Source organism: Pinus tabuliformis, chromosome 7 (assembly GCF_031772625.1).
Source record: "Pinus tabuliformis cultivar Carrire ecotype Pingquan chromosome 7, CPIR1, whole genome shotgun sequence".
NCBI classification, from domain to species: Eukaryota; Viridiplantae; Streptophyta; class Pinopsida; order Pinales; family Pinaceae; genus Pinus; species Pinus tabuliformis.
Window position 1 is genome coordinate 648,712,757 of NC_142293.1, and position 20,810 is coordinate 648,733,566.

The window sequence follows — 20,810 nt, forward strand, 5'->3', positions numbered from 1 at the left end:
ACAGACTTTACAAAACATCCTAGTCTATACTTATGTGGCTGATCTGTCGAGCAGTGGATTCCTCCGGATGGTTATCAGCTTCAGCGATCTTGATGCTAGAGGAACTGGTGCTTGGAGCATTGATCTTCTCCATCATGTATTTGAGAATGTCCATAGATTCTTGGATATGTGCGCAAGTATTGGATAAGGCATTAAATTGCTCCTGCAGAGAGGAAACACGATGAAGAAAAAGGTTTAAATCGGCTTCATATTTAGCAGTGATTATCCGAGTGGCGGAATCAATTTTTTCATCCAAGAGGCGTTGATGCATTCTGATTTGCTCAAGTTCTTCCTGCAAATCACGGCAATGAAGGCAGTCTTCACTACGGGCCATCTGGAGGTCCTCGGCTCTGTCCTGAAGAAACACTAAAATACTGCGCCAAAATGCTGAAACACCTGTGACAATAAAAGCAAGACAGAAGGTCTGAAAAACAGGGAAATGAGAGAAGTGAAAGCTCAGAGAACAGAGAAAAGGGCGGTGAAGAATTCCAGAAAGGATAGAGCCTGTTGGAAGAGCAGGTGAGGGGGCGGAATGATTACAAGAAGTTAGATGATAGAGATGGAATGAGACAATCCTTAGCAGCACTGGCTCGAGGGGGTGCGCTTTAAAGAGAGGAGGGTTATGAAAATAGTGGGGAGAAAACAGAGGCCATCGAATCTCAGGGAGAGCGGAAGCAACAGAACGGGCAAGAAAGGAACTGCAGAAAGAAGAGTGTGTGATGGGGGAATAAAGGAAACTAGCACTAATATTGAACATTGAGGGACAGCTGAGATCAAAGATGATCGCTATAGCAGCAGATCGAACGAAGATAGGAAAGGAGGCCTAGAAATAAGGAGAATGCTCCCAGGTATTTGTAGCGAGCGGGCTACAAGAAGTGAAGGACAGGATCACGCGGTGAAAACTGGAGTGATCACGGATTTCACAAGGGCGACAAGAGTTCAAAAAAGCTGAGCAGTCTGCAGGATGAGATGGGAGGATTTTCGACGGCGTAGAATAGGCTACATCGGGATTGCTTTGGATTTGGTCAGGGTACGCCCTGAGAAAAATGTGAGTCTCTAGATATGGAAGATTGTTACAAATCATGAGGGGGATCATGGGAGGAATTGAAACAGATCCTCATTGTTATAGAGGATATTTCCTTTTGGCCGTATGCATGCTTGACTGGCGCATTTATCTGCTTCTCGATTTATGGTGCGAAGGATATGAAAAAATTTGAAATCTCGCGTTTGGTTGATCATTGCTTGGCATCTGCTGATGGTTTGTTGTAAGAAGATGTTGGAGGCTTTTCGCTTGCTAATCATTAAACTAATAATGATAGCAGAATCGCCGAAGATCATAGCTTTCTTGATTCCATGAATTTGTAGTTGGAGTATTCCTTGATAAAGCGCCAGAGCCTCTGCTCTGTTATTTGAAAGGTTCCCTAATCCCCACTCAAAGGTGACTAAGGGCTCACCATTGGGTTTGTAGATAACTCCCCCTGCTCCCGCCACTCCCAGATTTGATTTGGAGGCACCGTCAAAGAACAAGGAATGGGAGCTGCTAGTGCTAAGCCATTTATTGAATTCATCCTGCTTAAGTCGTATTTTCCAGTTGTGGCTGTGAGTGCTGTCCAAGTTGCTATAGATTCTTGCTACTGGAAGGATACTAAACTTGTCTGTCAGACTCCTGATGAAGTCTCTTTCTTCAACACAAAGACTTGTCATGTCAACTTTCTTTGTGCTCTTAGCTGCAATAGTTTCTATCGCAAGGCTTTTAGCCTTGCTACAAAGATGCCTGGTTGAGGTCTCTTTATCTTTAAAGATCTTTCTGTTCCAGATTCTCCATAAGAGGGAAAATGGGAGGGAATCCCACACCCTCTTGGCAATATTGTTTTTCTTGGATTGCCAGGGGTAGTTTTTTTTCCAGTTGTTAAGGACTTCCCCAATGGATAGCTGTGAATTCCAGGTGAGAGGGACAATTGGGGTAATGCTATTCCAGCAAGAGAAAGCAAAGGGGCATGAAATGAAGAGGTGATGGATAGACTCTTCTGCCTCTTGACAATTAGGGCATCGGGAAGGTCCAACAATACCTATTTTATTTATTTATTTATTTATTTTCAGATTTTCTGTGGTGAGGGTTTTCCCTTTTAAGAGGGTCCACATAAAGAATTTCACCTTAGGGATGGCTTCAGATTTCCACACTATTTTCCAATATATCCATGGTGGAGCCAGGTAGTCCCTGTTACATAGATAATTATAACCTGCTTGTATTGAGTAACTGGTGCCATTGGGATCCCATCGGAATCCATCCTTGCCATTTTTAATTGTAGGAGCAATGTTGTGAAGATGAATCTGGAAGTTGTCAAGGTTCTCTTTGAGGTGTTCAGGGATGGGGGGAAGGCTCCATCTCTTCCAAGCTTGGGTATTTGTATCCCATTGAGAAATTTGGTCTAAATTGTGTATTCCTTTACTTTGAAGAAAGAGAATAATTGGAGCCATACCTGGAAGACTGCTAATTGGCTGATTCCCCATAATTTTATCAGTGCCAATGTTGATTTTTCTGCCACCTTTGGGAACCTTGGAGACATTTTGAGCCATAAAGGAGATGGATTTTTTACAGAGTTTCTAGATCCTTGTGCTGCTTCTGATGGGTATTTCAGTTGTAAGCAGTTGCTGCCTTGGGTGGCTGAGGTATTTGGCCTCCAAAACCTTTTTCCACCAAGCTGGCTGATCCTCGATAAGTCTCCAAACTATCTTTCCACCAAAGGCTGAGTTCGTGAGCATTGGAGATCTAATTCCAAGACCTCCTTTTTCTTGGCTTTGAATGACTTGTTTCCAACCAACCAAGTTAAATTTTTTCCTTTCGTTTTCCCTCCTTGCCAAAGGAAAAATCTGAGAATACTATCCATTTTGTGGTGAAATGAAGCTGGAGCCTGAGCAAGGGAGAATTGATATAGAGGAAGAGAGGAAAGGCCTGATTTGAGGAGCACCAATCGGCCAGCTGGGTTGAGCCAAGTGGATCCCCACTTTTGAACTTTTCTTTTCATTTTGTCTAAAGTTGTTTCCCAAACATCAGCTCTTACGTGTCCTATACTCACTAGCATTCCTAAATAGCTGAAGTGGTCCCAATTTAATTTGCATGGCACACCAAAAATGTTGGCTATGTTTTGGAGCATTTGAGCTGAGGCGTTCCATCCATAAACACAACTTTTGAAATGATTTATCATTCCCCCTGAATATCTCATGAATTTATCTAATAAAGATTTGAATCTTTGAGCTATGATTGCGGACGCCCCTCCTATCAGCAGGGTATCATCAACAAATTGGGAGTGATTGATGTTTTTCACTCCATCTTCAAATTTGATGCCAGTGATGAGGCCTGCCTGTCGCTTATGGTCAAGGGTGCAACTGAAGGACTCCGCCATTAATAGGAATAGGTAGGGGGACAGAGGACAACCTTGCCTCAATCCTCTTGAGGATTGGAAGGCAGGGCCAGGTTTGCCATTGATAAGGGGAGCTATCCAAGGACCAGAGATACAAGCTCTTATGAGATCAATAAAAGAAGAAGTGAAACCCATTTTTTGAAGAACGAAAAATAGAAAGGAGTGCTTAACCCTGTCAAAATCATTTTCCAAGTCCAATTTCAGGATGAAGCCCTTTTCATTTCTAGAATGGCTTGAGTGAATGGCTTCCTGAACTAACAGAATGGAATTTGAAATTTGCTTATTTGCCATAAAGCCACCTTGATTCTCAAAGGTTAGCATTGGCAATAGAGGTTTGAGTCAGGAAGCAAGCATTTTTGTGAAGATTTTATAAGAAGAATTGCATAAGGATATGGGGCGGAAGCGGGAAAAATTAGAGGGGCAGTTCTCCTTTGGGATGAGGGCCAGATGTGTTGAATTTGTGTAACCTCCTAATTTATTTTTCCTCTGAATCCATTTAAAGTATTTGATGAGGTCTTTTTTGATCATTTCCTAGTGCTCCCTATAGAAACAAATAGGAAAGCCATCCGGCCCTGGTGCTTTGTCAGGCTGGAGGCCCCAAATTGCTCCCTTGATTTCTTCTTCCTTTATTTCTTCTATCAGCCTTTCATTTGTTTCTGCTGCAATCTTGTTTGGCAGATGCTGTAGGAGATCATAGTTTTCTTCCTCCCCTGATTCAGTTAGGAGCTCTTTGAAGTGTTCTGAAGCAACGTTTTTGATAGCAGTTTGATCATTATGTTGAGTGCCTGCATTATCTGTGATAGTTGTTATATTATTTTTGATTTTCTGAACAATGGCTTGCTTATGAAAAAATGTTGTGTTCCTGTCTCCGCTTTTCAACCAAGTCTGCCTTGATTTTATTTGCCATTTTTCTTCCTCTTCTCTTCTGATACTATATAACTGGCTATAAAGATTTTCTTCCTGGTTTTTTTTCGGCCTGATAGCATTTTTGTTTTTCTATTATATGGTGAAGTTCTTCGATTTTAGCTTTCACTTCTCTTTTCTTGACTTCTAGCTCTTTATACTGAGTTTTTGCCCAATCCTTGAGGGCATTCTTTACATTTCTGAGTTTGCTTTCCCAAATAAAACTTGGAGAGCCTTCAACATGCTGACGCCAAGTTTGCTGGATCAACTCTTTGGCTGCTTCACTGTCATTCCATAAAGGGCTGTATTTGAAAGGGAGTGGGCCCAGAGGGCAGTGAGATTCAAAGGTTAAAGCAGTGGGGTAATGGTCTGAAGCAGCAAAAGGGAGGATGGAAGCGTTGACAGCTGTAAAGGTGGAGAGAAGGGACACATTTACCAGGATTCGATCAAGCCTTTCCATAATATTGCTTCTCCCCAACCTGCGATTACTCCAAGTGTATTTACGATTCTTTGGAATGATATCTACAAGGTCACCATGTTGCATTACATTTTCCAACTGATTTCTAAAAGGATCTGGGGTGAAGCTGCCTCCACGTTTTTCATTAGCATGTAAAATGAGATTTAAGTCACCACCTAAAATGATGTTGTTGTTGTCTTCTTCTGCTATGTTATTGCTGAGGGAATCCCAACAAACTTCCTTATCCCTATAATGGTTCAGAGCATAAACATTGTAGATTACAATCTGTTGACTGCTCGTAATGTTCTGCAAGACAATCTTGATCCAGTGCTGTTCTACTATTTCTGTTGTACTGTTCCATTCATCTTGAAGCCAGAGCGTAGCAATTCCTCCTGAGGCTCCTCTGGAATCACATATACATCCTTTGTAACGCTTATGCTGTTCAATAATCTTGTTCATTTCTGGCTGTCTCTGCTTTGTTTCTTGAAGTAAAACAATGGCTGGTCTCTCTTGATTAATAAGATCCTTTAAGGCATTTGATTTGGAGGGGTGCCCTAATCCCCTACTGTTCCATGAGAGAATTTTCATCATTTCAGGTGAAAGGTGCGAGGAGTTTCTCTCCCTCCCAGAAGGGCAAGGGCAGCCATTCTGGGCGAAGTTGGAGGAAGAGATACTTCCTGTAACCCATCAAGTTTTCTCACAAACTTTGAAACTGTAGGCCATGTTCGCTGAGGAGGCAAGGATTTAATCAGGGAAGAAAAAGCGTGTTGGAGTACTACCTCCTACGGTGGTGCCTCTAGAGGGGCCATACCAAGAGGCCGAAGAACGATTCAATCCACAGGTTGCAGGCAGCGGCAAGAGCAAAGGAGCATGCACAAACTCCACATATCTCACTAGGCTATGGAATATTATTACTATGATATGGAATAAATAATAGGAAACTTGAGTGCCAGAATCATAATTATTATAAGGTATAAACCCTGAAGGTTGAATAATTCATAGGTTTAAATGAGTAAGGCACAACATGAAACTTAACCAACAATAGTGCATGCTCTAAGATATAATGGTTTTTGGAATGAGATAAGCCTAATATGTGAAGTGATATGAGACCCTTAGGAAAGGATCAAAGGATATAGAATAGTGCTAGAAAAATTAATGAGATGATGAGTTAACCATGGATAAATATATTTATGTCATGATAGACAAAAAACATGAATTTGTATATGATGATTTAAGGCATATCATGGATGCTATTGATAGCCTAGTATGGCCCTTTCATGCTAGATTAAGAAGAGGAACTATTGCTACCTTATATGGAGGATTTGGCACCAGATGCTCAGGCAGAGTTTATAGAAGATACAGTTTTGTACAAGAGGGCCATAAATAAAAGACAAGGGCAACATGACCTTTGACAGATTTGGTTGAAAGGACAACTTCCAGGAAAAGCTAAATGGTAAACTAGAGAGAAGGTGGAGGAAAAATTTCCTCACCTCATCTAATAAAAGCCTTTGGGGACAAAAATCCTCCCAAAAAGGGGAGGTGTGATACTGATTATATCAATATATATTTTTTCGTCCATCTCAATTCTTTCAGAGTGGAAAGGGTGGAGGAATCATCTCTATAGACTATTCACACTAGCGGGTCGTAGTTTGGAAAATACGGATAAAAAACCTTTCGAGAGCATTTTGAGGCATCAAACAACATTTTTTTGGGCTAAAACTTTGCCACTTTAGCACCACATTTTTTTTCTTATCATATACAAAGGAACCTTTCCAACAATATTATAATTATGTCAATCAGATTTTGTATGTGAAAGTTATGCTGCTTAGAAGTTGACCTTCCTATTTCCGCAACCATAATTTGAGAGGATGCCAAGTCAACCCTCATTATTCATGAAAAAGGGGATAGCCACAAGATTATCATGTAGAATACTCTATAAGATTCTATATTAGAACTCTAGTTAAGAGTTGAGTAGTCAAATCCAACCACTAGTAGGCCATTGGGCTATGTCATAACCAAGCTAATAGGAGGAAAATGGTTTCCATTCTTTCGAGTGCATTTGTTCCATAGCTGAGCAAAAAGAGACAAGAGGGATAGGATATAGAGCACAAAAAGATATTCATGCAATGTATTATCCCACGAACCACAGGCCATACTTATGGATACTCACAATAGTATTTCCATTCAGTGAAAGAGAGTATAACAACCTCACCTTCCAGCTAGGTTTTTCTCTCAAAAGAGTTTCCTAGGTCATATCTTGTGTCAAATGTGTGTGTGAGATTTTATTTTAATTGTTCTCTATTTTCTACATAAATTCAAATTTGCATGCATTCATTATTAACAGTAAATCTCCATATCCAGAAATCTAATAAAACTATAATAGTGTATAATTTCAAATTTCAAATATAATTTTATCAAATCTGTTATGAAAAAACGACTAGTCGAATATCCATAGTAGTTTACAAATCAAATCTTTTTATGTGAAATATCATGGACACATGCATTATAATATAAACAAGATATAGCCTATCTAAACTCCTATGGAAAGCATCAAATAAGTAAATGTAGATCTAACAAATAATATGAAGACATGAGAATGTAAATAATAAAGTCCCAAGACAGGAAAACATCCATGGAAGCAAGGCCTTATATTCTTTAGGTAAATGTCCCAATTACAATTGCTACAGCACACACATGTATGGAGTCCAAATGGGATCAATATGAATCTCGACCATAAGAATGATCTAGCCTAGGGACCCATAAAGTCCAAACTAACAATCAACACCATAAACCATTCTCCATTGTTTTGGATTTGAGGTTGGTTTCTTCAATATATAGTAACTAAGAGAAACCTATACAATTTATCATAAGACATAATCAAGGGTGGATATCCACCGATCCATAAAGGTTTCTCATAAGATCATCAAGACATAAAATATAAGTGATGGGTAAAAATGACCTATGAGTCTAGGTCACCATTACCTAAGAGACTAACCACCACTAACTAACTCCCAAAACTATCCCCACGTGTACACATGAAATATTTCTACAACCTATTAAGGATATTTAACATTTATAAATTGTTGGTATTTTGATGTATGTGTTGTGCTTGTATGATGTATGTGTTGTACTTGATGGAAACCCACTTATAGCAGAACAACTCACTTGTATACGGTAACTAGATGAATCTGCAGAAGAGATATCAGATGTGATAGAACACATGATAGTAGTGGTTATAGATGTGATGAAATGTAGGGAAGCTTCAAGGAATCAGTTCAGGAGGCAACTCGCTCAGATGAAAGATCACAATATACCAGGTTAATAGTACAGAGTTACAGATTAGACTGCACAGAATGAAGAAAGAGAGGTATACGCAGGTTCACCATTGGCCAAGCCGCATATACATGCAGATTCACTGTATACAAGTCGTGTATATGTACACACGTACTTTCACAAAAGGAAAAGCACATATACCTTGGAAAACTAAGTTTTTGGTCTGAAGTATTTGGTCCATGGTATTTTGATCCATGGTATTGGTCCATGGTATTTGGTCCGAGGTATTGACCTTAGGTGTTTGATCCAAGGTATTGGTCCTAAGTGGGTTTGGTCCATGGTATTGAGAAAGGCCTAAAACTATAAAAGGAGGAGAAGATCATTAGGCCATAATACACAAGCATTGAATATCTGATGAAGTGTGATATCTAGTATGCAGGTTATTGGGTTATGGTGCACTGCTAGATGTGAACCAAGGAGGGACCTTAGCGTTTGATGAAAGATAACATCTAATGATGTATCGGGATCTCAAGGCTTGAAGTGAATTATTTTTATGTGATTTGATCTTGTATCTGAATAACTAGCACATGTTGTAGTCTGTAAATATGATGATCTCGGTATGACTAAAGTCTGGAATAGTTGTAATGTTTAAATCATCATTTACATATCTGTACGCAGGTTCACTTTGAGGAAAGCACGTATACACGCAGGTTCGACATATGGAAGTAGCATATACCTTATAAAATATGTTCTAGTTGCTTCTATCTGCTGTTATAGTGTTCTGGGTTTCGGCTTGAGTTCTGGTTACTGCATTCTAGTGACAGTATTCTGAATGATCAGATTGATGGGTTTTCAAAGTGATTGACTGATTCGGTTGTGGTTGGTTAGAAAGGTGATTATTGATGCAGATATATTTGATATGATGTTATTGATGGATCCAATCTGAAAATTTATGAAACATGATCCCTGGAAGAAAAAGGAGAAGGTCGTAGCCTTCTATAGGTCGACACCTACGTACTAGTAAACACATCGGCTAGTACAAGAGCTAGGGGGTTGTAGCTTCCTTCCAGAAGAAGTTGGAGAACGAGAGAAGGTTGTAGCCTTCTGCAGGTAGAAGCCTGTGTACTGGTATAAGACCGCACTAGTACAAAAACTGTAAACATAATTTTCTTATTAAAATAAGATAGAGACGATTGCAGCAGGTGGTTTTCACCCACATTGGGTTTCCACCTCATATCTCGGTGTTCATGTGTGTTGCTTATGTGTGATGATTTAATCTATTTTTACTGCACTTGTCTAATGAACTCCTGATATACTGATTAAAGTTCAATACATGATAATTTGGGTTAATCAAAATATCTCCGCATATACGTTGGTTGCATTAAGTACAGTCGCATATACACGCTAGTTCACTAACCTGAAGTAGCATATACAAATTAGTTTTCAAAATTAAATTATTGATATGATAATACTGATTCACCCCCCCCCCCCCCCCCCCCCCCTTCTCAGTATTATTTCCAACATAAATGCCCCAAAAATGATTTTATAATGATCATCATTATGATATTAAGCACAAAATTACATCAATCCTCTAGAAAACATTAAAACACATTCTAAAATTTCTATCCCATGTGATAATTAAGTTGTAGTTATTTTCTATCTCATGATAATGTAATGATTAATGGTTGGATTTTATGATGTGAGTTGTACTCTTTGATGAAGTTATGATGTTGGAATTTCGATGTCTAAGGATAATTTCATAATTGGATTCGTAGAAGGATTTTGTACCATCCTTTAATGTTTCTTAGGGTACATAGGTTATCATACCAAACCTAGTGCTTATGGAAGCAACAAAATTATCCAGATAAGGCTTGAGGATTGAAATCCCAAATAGACTAAGAGGGCCTTAGAGCTAGAAGGTAAAGATCAAGGAGATGTTGAGAGTCTAACTTACACTCTCTATTAGTTATGATGACTAACATTTTTTGTGTGTTGTAGTTGCATTGGATTTGGGCAACAAGTTATATTATAATATTAGGACTTATGCATGGTGAGTGCCACCATTCGTAACAGGGTTAGGGAGATTAACTTAGTGTTTTTTAATGGTATGATTCAAATGAGAGTGGAAGATAAGGGAAGGAAATAACTTTATAATTAAAATGATTTCCCATACCCTTGGTAAGTAAAATTAATTGCAAGACAAAGTTCCCTGAAGGGTGAACATATCTAGTTCCTAATTTTTTTTACGTATATACATTAGCCATTCATGATATATAAAAATATTTTGTAGAAACAATATAGGTTTTACTACATTTTATAGGTGGTGTGGGTGCAAGAATTAACCTTGATAACCACACAAGTAACTCCCACATTTGCATGATAGTACCACGATATCATTATGTGAAGTTCTATATGATGGTTATGGTTGTTTAGTGGTAGAAGAGATTGCTTGAGGAACAAAAGAAATAAGCTATTTATATATAAGAAAAAAATAATAAAAGTTGCACTATTAATTAATATTAAAAAAGTTACCAAAGTTGGGTGTTGTTTCTTGATATGTTCCTTGTTATGAAACTATGCCAAGGAATCTTTTAGATGTTAAATAACTTCCCTACTTTAGGCCTCAATATGGCTCTTGAATGATAGAGGTAAACCCTAAAATACCTAGTAATCTAGTTTCCTCCTATCACTTTAGTAACTACTCAACACTCTAAATTCTTTAAATACCAATCTCAATGATTACAATATAAAATGAGATGGAGGAGTAATGTACGTAATGCCCTTACCTAAGATGATTATCTTACATTGTGATGATAAACTACCAGCTAAATGATTTTTCTTTGTGATTTATTCTAATAAGCATTTAAATATATGTATGAGGTATGCGTATGCTAGATACATATCCACACCTTTCACATATACACTAGTAATTCGTAGCTTATTATGCTAGACAAAAAACTGCTACTATAAATGATATTGTAGACCTATAAAACCCTTGGAAAACCACTTAACTTTTCTTTAGATCAACTTTTCATTCCCAATAAGTTATAGTTTATTTTTTTATTAACATAACAAAACCTCTACTCACAAACTAGCCTGCTCTTTCCTCCAACTTTGTGTAACTAATCCACTTACCTTCCACCACAATGTGCACAATAAAGTGCTCTATGTGACTCGTCGAGGATGGTTCTTCATATAGTCCCTTCCTTAGGGTTGCACATTCTCCCTTGAAATCTCAATAGTCCTTTTGGTTCAAGGACATAGCCCTCAAACTTTGGTTCCATCAGCTTCCCACTCTAGAGCATTAATGTAACCTTAAGATACTAACTATTTTCAAAGAGTTTTTCCAACACATACTCCCTCAAGCTGACCATCAAGGGTATGGCAGAGAAGATTTGTGGCCTCCTGCTTAGTGTATCATCTACCACATTCTAATTTTCCTTGATGTATGAAATCCTAAAATTATACTCACTCGTGAATTCAATCCACCACCTATGCATAAAATTCAAATCCCTCTGAGTGAAAATATGCTTCAGCCTCTCATGATCATTTTTTAACTCAAAAATTATCCCAACAAGGTATTAATTAATTGTCTAGCTTAATTAGTGGTTAATTGATTGTCTAACATAATAATCTATGGGTTACCAGTGTATTTGTGTGAGGTGTGAGTATGTAGCTAGCATATGCATCCCTCATACATATAGTAATAATACTTATCAGAATCAATCACAAAGAACAATGATTTAGCTGGTTAGTCACTATCACAATGTAAGATTATTAGATTAGGTAGGGGAATTACAATGCAGACTACAAACATGCATCTATATATGAACCTTTTGTATTAGGACCTTTCCATTTGTCATATTTATCCCATATTTTAGAAAAATAAGACTAAGTTTATATGGAAGATACCAAATCAGTGTAAAGAGTAATAAATGCCTTAAGTTTCGATGAGAATGGAAGTATTGGGAACTGAAAGGATACATAGAAATATCATGGATACTAAATAGGGGTGGAGATATTTATCATGTATTGATATTAAAATAAAATGTGATGGGCATCAAATAATGAATTCGATAGTTCAGAATCATTCATGAAACCTATAGGTGAGTTGCAAACATATTTCAAGCATGAAAATGTATTCAGTGAATAAAAAAATATATATAATAAATATCATAGATTGCATGCAACTATTTTAGAAATCCTTCTACATACTCAAAAAATTGTACAAACATTTTTCACAACATATAATGATATTATATGTTTTAAGATGGATATTATTGTTCAAATCTTATAAATGACAAGCCCTCACATAAGAGGATTTATAACATAGATTATATTTATTGTTAATAATATATAAGACACTAACAACATATTGCATGAATTCAAAGAAAAAAGGATATGCATAAAACATAAAACAAATAGAGAGATGGAGTTGAATTGATTCTACAATTAGGGGTTGAAATCATCATGTATATTCCATGGTCTTCTAAAATATAAAATGGCGCATAGGGATATTAAGAAGGACCAATCTCTACCTGTAACAATTCCAACCCCTCTGAAGTACTAAGAACTCCCCTTTTATCCATTACTGAATGTTGAATTCTTACCTCTTTTATGCAATTCAAATCCAAAAATAAAATGAGTATTTGGGAGACTCAAGTTGGATTGACAATATAGGATTGTTCTTAAACTAATTATTTTAATAAAGTTGTACAATTGATGATAGCCACCTTCCACCAACCAGCCACTTTTTAGAACATCACCCTACTGGCTATCATGTTTCTATAATTTATGATGTTACCTTACCTACAATATGTTTTACAAGCCAATGGGATAATTTTTGTTAAACATATTAGGCTATTTCAATGTGGAGGTTCCTTAATGCTCTTGAAAAAAGGACTAATGATGAAATTTAAAAGTTTCAAGACTTCAAATGTAGGGTTTCTCCCATCATAATTTAACCCTTTCATTGGATTAGGTAAAATACCTAGAAGACTCTCAACCAATTTAATGACAATTCACTTTCTAAAAACACCTCATTTCAACCATTTCCTTGAATGTTAATAGTCTCAGAAATATTTCATGTCCTATGTGAAAGTATGTAGGATGTGCAAGAGAACTCAAGCTTTCCTAATGTTATGCAATTCCCTTATAAGACAAGATGAATTCCCCAATACTTCACTAGTGGCTTTACTTGCAAGTAGGGATGTGTCCCTATCTAATTCACAAGAACATTTGTGTTTGGGTATGCTAGGGAATATCATGTTAAAATGAAAGTGGAATAATTTTTTAATCTGAATCATTCTTTGAACCAATCCTACAAAAACCAAATCCTCCTTATCATGCCATGTCCACTCCAATGTGACTATGATTTTAATTTCCAATCAATCATTTTCATCTACAACGCTATTAGTTTTCCTTAAAAGAGTATCCACTAGAGAAAAATATGTATTCCTATTTTAACTTTCCTCGAACATATCTTCATAGCCATGAAAGTAAGGATGAGGAGGAAACATGTACCTATATGTAAAATGCATAGCAATTTTACTTTGTAAAGTGGGTATGTAAAATTTATTTGACATGTATCAACATGGCACTTTGTTTTGATAATAAATTTTATTTTTGACTTGTGATTTGCAACTTGGATAGTGTGCTTAGGCTTAAGGGAAAGCAAGATATTAAAAATGGATAATAATATGGAATATGAATTTAGCATGAATGTTGAGGTTTTCAAGTCTAAAACATAACTTTGACAAAGATTATATGTAATAAAATATGTTTAACATAAAATTTAAAAGGGGACAAGACCTAGGCCCACTTTCCTTAGTAATGAATGCATAATCAATATTGTGCTATTTCTTCTTTAAACATAATTTGTAATCTAACTTATAAGTTGATCCTTATCACTTTATCAACCCATAAAACTAGTGCAAAGCTTCACCTTTCAACGGCTCAAGTCGAAGTTTTAAGAATGAACACTTATAATTACAACATCTAGCTCCAACTTGGAGATGATTCTTCCATTGACATTTCAAGAACTGCGAAGATGTTGCTTCTTTCTTGTGTGTATGGAGTCATTCTTTATCCAATAACGAACTTACCATTATGTTGACAAATAACTAATAAAAAAACATTTTTTAAAAATGAAACTAATTATTATTAGCGAGATTATTTATTTACCGATCTATATACTCTAATCAGTGGATTGAACCTAATAAATTTAAATGAAATTTCCAATGGAGCCAAAATTTCCTTTTACTAGTTAAGTGAACTTCATGCAAGCATTTGGTTAAGAACACGCATAACAAGATTGATGACTGTGACAAAAAAAAGAAAGGGTAATTCATACTTATAGTCCAAAAATACTATCCTCATGTAGGTTTAGACACTTAATTTATTTACCAAGATTGGCTCCAACCTATATTCAAGAGGATTTTTATAAGCACGAGAGAGAGAAATTTCATTAACTAAGGAGGACACTGACATTTCCCCTTTCTGAATGTGTCTTGGTATATTATGTATGATAATAGATTTTTCCACATCATTTCTAATGTCAATGACTTCTCCTTCTTGTGATTCAAATAAATAAAGAGGAAAAAAAAACATGATTTCTTCATTCCATTCATGATCTTCATCTAATTTTCTCTTGTCATTTTTTTCGCCAAACACTTGTTTTACAAATGTATTCAGGCTCAAAAATAAAGAAGCAGGAAATTTTATTGGTGCGCAAGGGGGCACCTTGGGTTCAAGAGAATTTTCCAGAAAAACCCCGACAAACATTGACCCTTTTAGCAACACTTTCCAGTAGGTGAAGTATGTCCTGAGGCATCTATGGCAAACTGTAGGAACCTGAACAATTCTGCAAAGGTGAAGGAGAACAAGAACCTTTTTCTTAAGTTACTCACATTCAACATATTATTATTTTTATTAAAAAGAAAATGAAGTATCCCCCAATTATGTGTAATTATCCCATAATTCATACATTTTTAAGACAATACCCTAAAATGATATAACCACTAAACATTGTACAAATAAACAAAATAGGGAAAAACATACTCTTCTATTGATACTATGGATCCTTCATTATAATCAATTTTATCATGACTCACCATCCTAACCGATCATTCAACATTACAACAAAAGACTATATGTTTAGGCTTGCCTATGTGTATCCATGTCAAGGTGTGTCTTTTACTCCTTAGCCTTTACATGTGGACCCAAGCTGACCAAAATCCCCTTAGTAGTAAAATATTACTATGGACTATTACACATTACTATGGGCTAGTAGACATTACTATGGGATAGTACATACCAAATTAGCCCACCGACTTTCCTTATTCTTCGCACTTCCATGTGATATTCCTTGATTGGCCTTCATATGCGGTACTATCCTATGCGATAATATTATGTGTAGTTCTCAAAACATGTTAACCCAAAACACTGCTCCAATAGGCCCCCAACACCCACCTTTGGATTGTCATTGAGCCACTTAGTCTTTCTAATGCTCTAATGAGGGGATTGTATTCTTTGTGGTCATGAAAAAAATTCCAAAGGTTTTCTGTTGGAAGAATTTTCCATTGATGTAAAAGGGTGAATGGGCCAAAATTTTTTTATTGATTTATGTGCAAAACCTTTAGAGTGGTTTCCCTTTTCATACCATTTCATTTGATAGGTGGCATGCCTTGTGGGTCCTCCTAGTTTGAAAGGTATTGACGTTTGAAGTTTGATGCCCCAAGAGGATGGGTTTAGCCCAACATCTTTCCCCTAAATTTCATGGCCTTAAACATTTATCACTACCCTTAAAAGAAGGACAAATATGTAATCTAAATCAATCTAAGCCCATGTGTCCAAGTATACTTTGAAAGGAGATTAATAAAATAAAATAAAAAATTCAGTGCCCTAAGCGTTCTACTCCAAGTTGGCCCTAATTGGTTCAGGTTAGCTCCTCTGAAAATATGTGTGTTTTATGAAAATATTCATTTTTCTGGGTCAAGTTTTCCCCAATATAGGGGCCCCTCCAACATTATATATTTCCCAGTCATGGAGCACAAAGAGACATGAATTCGTTGCATGATTTGATCAAGTAATTCATTGATCAAATCTAAGGCCTTGTGCTTAATGATGATTTAAATAAGGAAGGTTGAAGTTTCTAAGACCATGGATTTGATTGGATTTAAATTTCTGTGGAGATCTCACTAGTTTCAAAAGTTTTTGTGAGGTTATTTCTTGAGGCATTTTAGCCTCCTTGAACCCTTTGTGAAGGAAAATTATAAAAATTTTATACACTAGTTTGAGGCTCTTTGTGGTAGCGAAATAAACCTCTATAACAACCTTGTAGCAGTATTGAGGCAAACTAAATTTCAACCCCCTTCTGAGACTCGTATTCAGGCCATTCCTAATTCTAGTTGTCACATTTTGGCCCCCTCCTAAGGCCTATTGTGGCCCTTATCACAAGACTGTTTCACACATGTTTGAGGGTATTCTAAGGCCTAGTTTTGACCTATCCTAAGGGTTACTTTCAGAGACAAGGTTTGTTTTTGTGGAGCATCAATTCAGCCTCCATTTGAGGTAAAATCACACTGGGTCTGTAGCACAATTTCAATCCCTGTGAGGTGTGATTTTGGATTATTTTCATGAAGGAAAATCTAAGTTTCTGAGGCAACATTAAGGCCTAATTGAGGCACCATTATGTGGTAGATTCCCCCCCACTTTGAGGTTGACTTTATGACACTTGTTTTGGTCCTCTATAAGGAAACTCATTTAGCCATGTGACAGTCTTCCTAAGGCAAATCCAAGATTGTGGTTTCTTGAGACAAATTAAAAAAAATTGGACATATATATGCCAAATCAAAGGCAGAGATACAAAACTGAGGAAGAGGCATACTCAAGTTTTCAGAGGAAGAGCTAGGACTATATTGAATTAGTTGATTTAGCTTGTTTTGATGTGATTCAACCATTAAAGTTATTTTCAAATTATGTCAAATATTATCAATATAAGGTGTGATATTTTCTTTGAACTTTATTGAAAACTAAAAGTCAAAGTATCAACAGTACATATCTTGGATATTCAAGAAGGAAACTTGAAGTGACAAGGCAATGACAAGTTTGGAAGAGCCTTGTTGACCATAAGTTGATCATGTATTAAGTTGGAAGTATTTATATTGTTGTAATTGGGCCATTTTCCCTAGTACGAAAGCTCGAGAAGATTTTGTTTTACCTTTTATTCTATAGGGTGGTGTTAGGGAAGGAAGATGTAGCTTCATTCAGGATGTTGTCACCTCCTTCCAATGGATGCTAGTAAACCAAGGGTTGTAGCTCCTTCCAGTAGTGGCTGGTAAATATCTTGGGGTTGTATCCCTTTCGGTTGTATCTCGTAAAATGGAAGTTGTAGCTTCCCTTGTAATATAAACATATTGTTCATATATATTATCTTCCCCTTTGATGTGATGTTGTTGGTTAAGGGTTTTAATACTAAATTGTAAGAAAGAATGAAATACTGGTTCACCACCGCCGCCCCACCCCCCTACCCCCCTACCAAGTATTTCCAACAATTAGTATTAGAGCAGGTTACCCTGTAACAATCTAATCACTTGAGGGAATATCATAAACAAGCATAGATCATATGGAAGGCATCTCTTCAAAGAAAATTCTAATATTTTATGGAAATTATTATCCACTTGTTAGTGCCAAAATGCACCACTCACGAAGAATTTTTCTTGAGATTCCAACGCTGGAGAACCCTAAATGTCAAAGGCAAAAATTTCATAGAAAGCCCTAAGAGGGAGAACACTAAACAAATTGACTAAAAGTGATAGGAATTGGACATAAACATTCTCAGTAATTCTAATGGTATGCACCAATGGGGATATGACACCAACAATTGGCACAAACACATATGTCCAATGATAGTAGCTAAGCGAGCACAAGCAAAGCTGGGTGACACTAGAGATCTGACACCGAGCACAAGCATACATCTGACAACCCAAAACTGCATGCACCACCAACGCTCTTGGGTTTTAGCTAGGCTGGGGGATGCAAAGGAGGACACATGTCACCCTCCCATGCTTCCTGCACCCTAGCCAAACTTTCAACGCTAATTTTGGGGTGCATGTAGAGGGTGCCATGTCACCCAAAATGTCAACCTTCCACAGTGATTGGCTCAACATTTCACCCCTCCATAGTGACCCATCATCCATGTCAACCTTCTACATACACCACATCATCCAATCAAATCACCTTTCACATCCAATCACCTTCTGCCACGTTGCACCACCATGGAAACATGTGGTAGGGTCCACCGACCAATACAACATCATCATGACTAAGACATTTTTTTTCCCAATAATGGCCCCACACATGTCATAGAATTTTTTACAAAAGGCCATGGGGCCCATTTTTATCACCATTTTCTGCACCTTGCCTCAAGCTCATAGCCCTGGTGCACCCATCAACTTGAAGAAATTTAATTCTCCCTTTCTAATCTCATATTTCCAAATTGAAACCATTAATTATCTTCCCCATCATGAATTCATGTTGCTATAACCTTCACTAAGCTAAATTTCAAGTGAAATCAAACTCAAGAAGAAAACCTAGCCCTACCTACGTAAAAAATGCTCATCTACTCATAGAAATCATTCCTTTTGGGGAATAAATTCCCCATTTTATCCAATGAATCTTGTAAGCGTTATCATGAGCTAAAATTTCCCTTGCAATTGGCCAATTCTAGCATGAATTTCCAAAAAACTCTAGTTTGATACTTGCTTGCACAAAAGCTAGCTAAAATCCAACCATTTCGAATTAAATTTCCCTCCACAACATCGACCAATCCTATTTAGCCACATGGCACTCACTGTTATAGACATATTTGGGCACTGCAAACCCAATCAAATATGTCCCTAAACCAGGGGCTTCTAAACCCCTAAAAGTGTTGTTTCATACCCTAAAGGAACAAGGTCAGCTAATTACATAATCTCCCAGAATTTCTCCCTAAAAAACTACTCAGAACTGGTCAAAACTGGACCATATAGACTGCTCCATGCATAGGGTGTGATGCATCTCACCTATTACACATGGGGGGTGTGATGCATACTAGAAAGCTCTTCTATAGGTTGCGATGAGCAAGAGCAGAAAAATGGCAGAAGCAGTTTGCTAGGTGGAAATCTAGAGAATCTTCTAGAAACTACTCATATGACACTTGCCTCTCTAAATTCGCCAAGGGATGAGTAAGAAATCATGAAATCTCCATGTGGAACCAAGTACTATCAATGAAATGACACTAACCAAAATCCCAGAAGCTAACTCACTCTCCTGTAAACATCTATATATGGATCCCTCATCCTAGAGATCCAAGGGCTGGAATTTTGTAATTTGCAAGGAAATGCTATTGGTTTCTCTTTGAAGACATTGTTGGGTGATATTTCTTTTTATGAGGTGAAGAGGGATTTCATGCTGGGAGGATGATGCTGGATCAGACAACTTGGTTGTAATCCTCTCTTCTACTACTTCTATCAATAAAGCTATTTGAGTTTTCCTCCATATGCTTGTATATCTATGAATCTTGTATTTGTATATGCATTTATATGGTTAATGTACATCTGATCCTACATTGTTTATGGTTATAGATCTCTATGCTTTAATGGTATTTTGTTGCTTTGACTCTATAGGTGTTCTTTGAAGCGGGATAAGTGAGAAAGGAGTGGTGAAAGCTCTATCAAGGGAGAGAGGAAATGAGTAAGGAGACTAGCAAAAGACTGAGGTTGGTACTCTTTGCTTCTCTCTTATCTATCTCTCATAAAGGAAAACACAAGTAACTTCAGTTTGTTTGTTTCTAAGATAGCTACCCGTCTTAGTGGGACTAGCAGCTCTGAATGGACACTAGTTTTCCCGATAACACTCACACATTGGAAAGTTAATTCCACTCACAAACCTCACTTCCTGTCATTTCCCTTGTTACACTAGTCTAACCAAATCCCTCTCAACAATTTTCTCATCCCCAATAGTTACACCACCAGTGCCAAGTTCTTCTGATGTTCCAATGGATGAAGAGTCCAAAGATCATGATTTCTATGATCATGATGTCAATGTTTGATATCCTATGAAATGAGAAAGGTTATACAATTGGTACACAATACCTTTGATATAATGGGGGAAAAAATAACCTATTTGAATCAAACTTTATCATAGAAGTGGTCCCATAAGTGTACCATTTTGCTAGAAATTGTATCATGGTGTGTTAGCGAATATTTGCTAGATCATAGAAATATTATTTCTACACAAGGAGATAAGGTAGTCATCAAGATCACACGAGAGGCCATTCCAAATATGCTATAATTCTAAGACAAGGAAGGTATTCAGAATGCTAGACAAAGAAATACTAGAAGGTCAGTGGAAGGGCCTCTCCCCAGAGGTAATGTGGGAGATGATCAATGCAAATGTCAAAGAAGGAATAGTTTCCCTTTTTATGCCTCCTCCCTACCCTATCATGGTATTTGATTCTATGTAAGAAATGTCCTTTTCCATGATTTCTCAAGTCCATGGTCTCAATACAGATGTTCATATAAGTGATTTGGTCTTAGGTTTCTTAGTCATCTTATGTCATTTAACCACCAAGGCCTACACAAAATATGACTTTCCTGAATTATTTTCTAATGAAATCCATGCTCAATTAATAGATTTTGAGGAAAGTAGGCCTTTTTCGTATAAATCCTATCTGG

General features: G+C 37.0%; 1 protein-coding gene across 1 annotated transcript; it reads right to left on the reverse strand.

Moving 5' to 3' along the window:
• Positions 1-4,404: 4,404 nt before the first annotated feature.
• LOC149249113 (uncharacterized) lies at positions 4,405-5,409 on the reverse strand. Its single transcript, XM_089451969.1, has one exon. It carries the CDS (start codon positions 5,407-5,409, stop codon positions 4,405-4,407), a length of 1,005 nt encoding a protein of 334 aa, XP_089308095.1.
• Between the last annotated feature and the right edge of the window lie 15,401 nt (positions 5,410-20,810).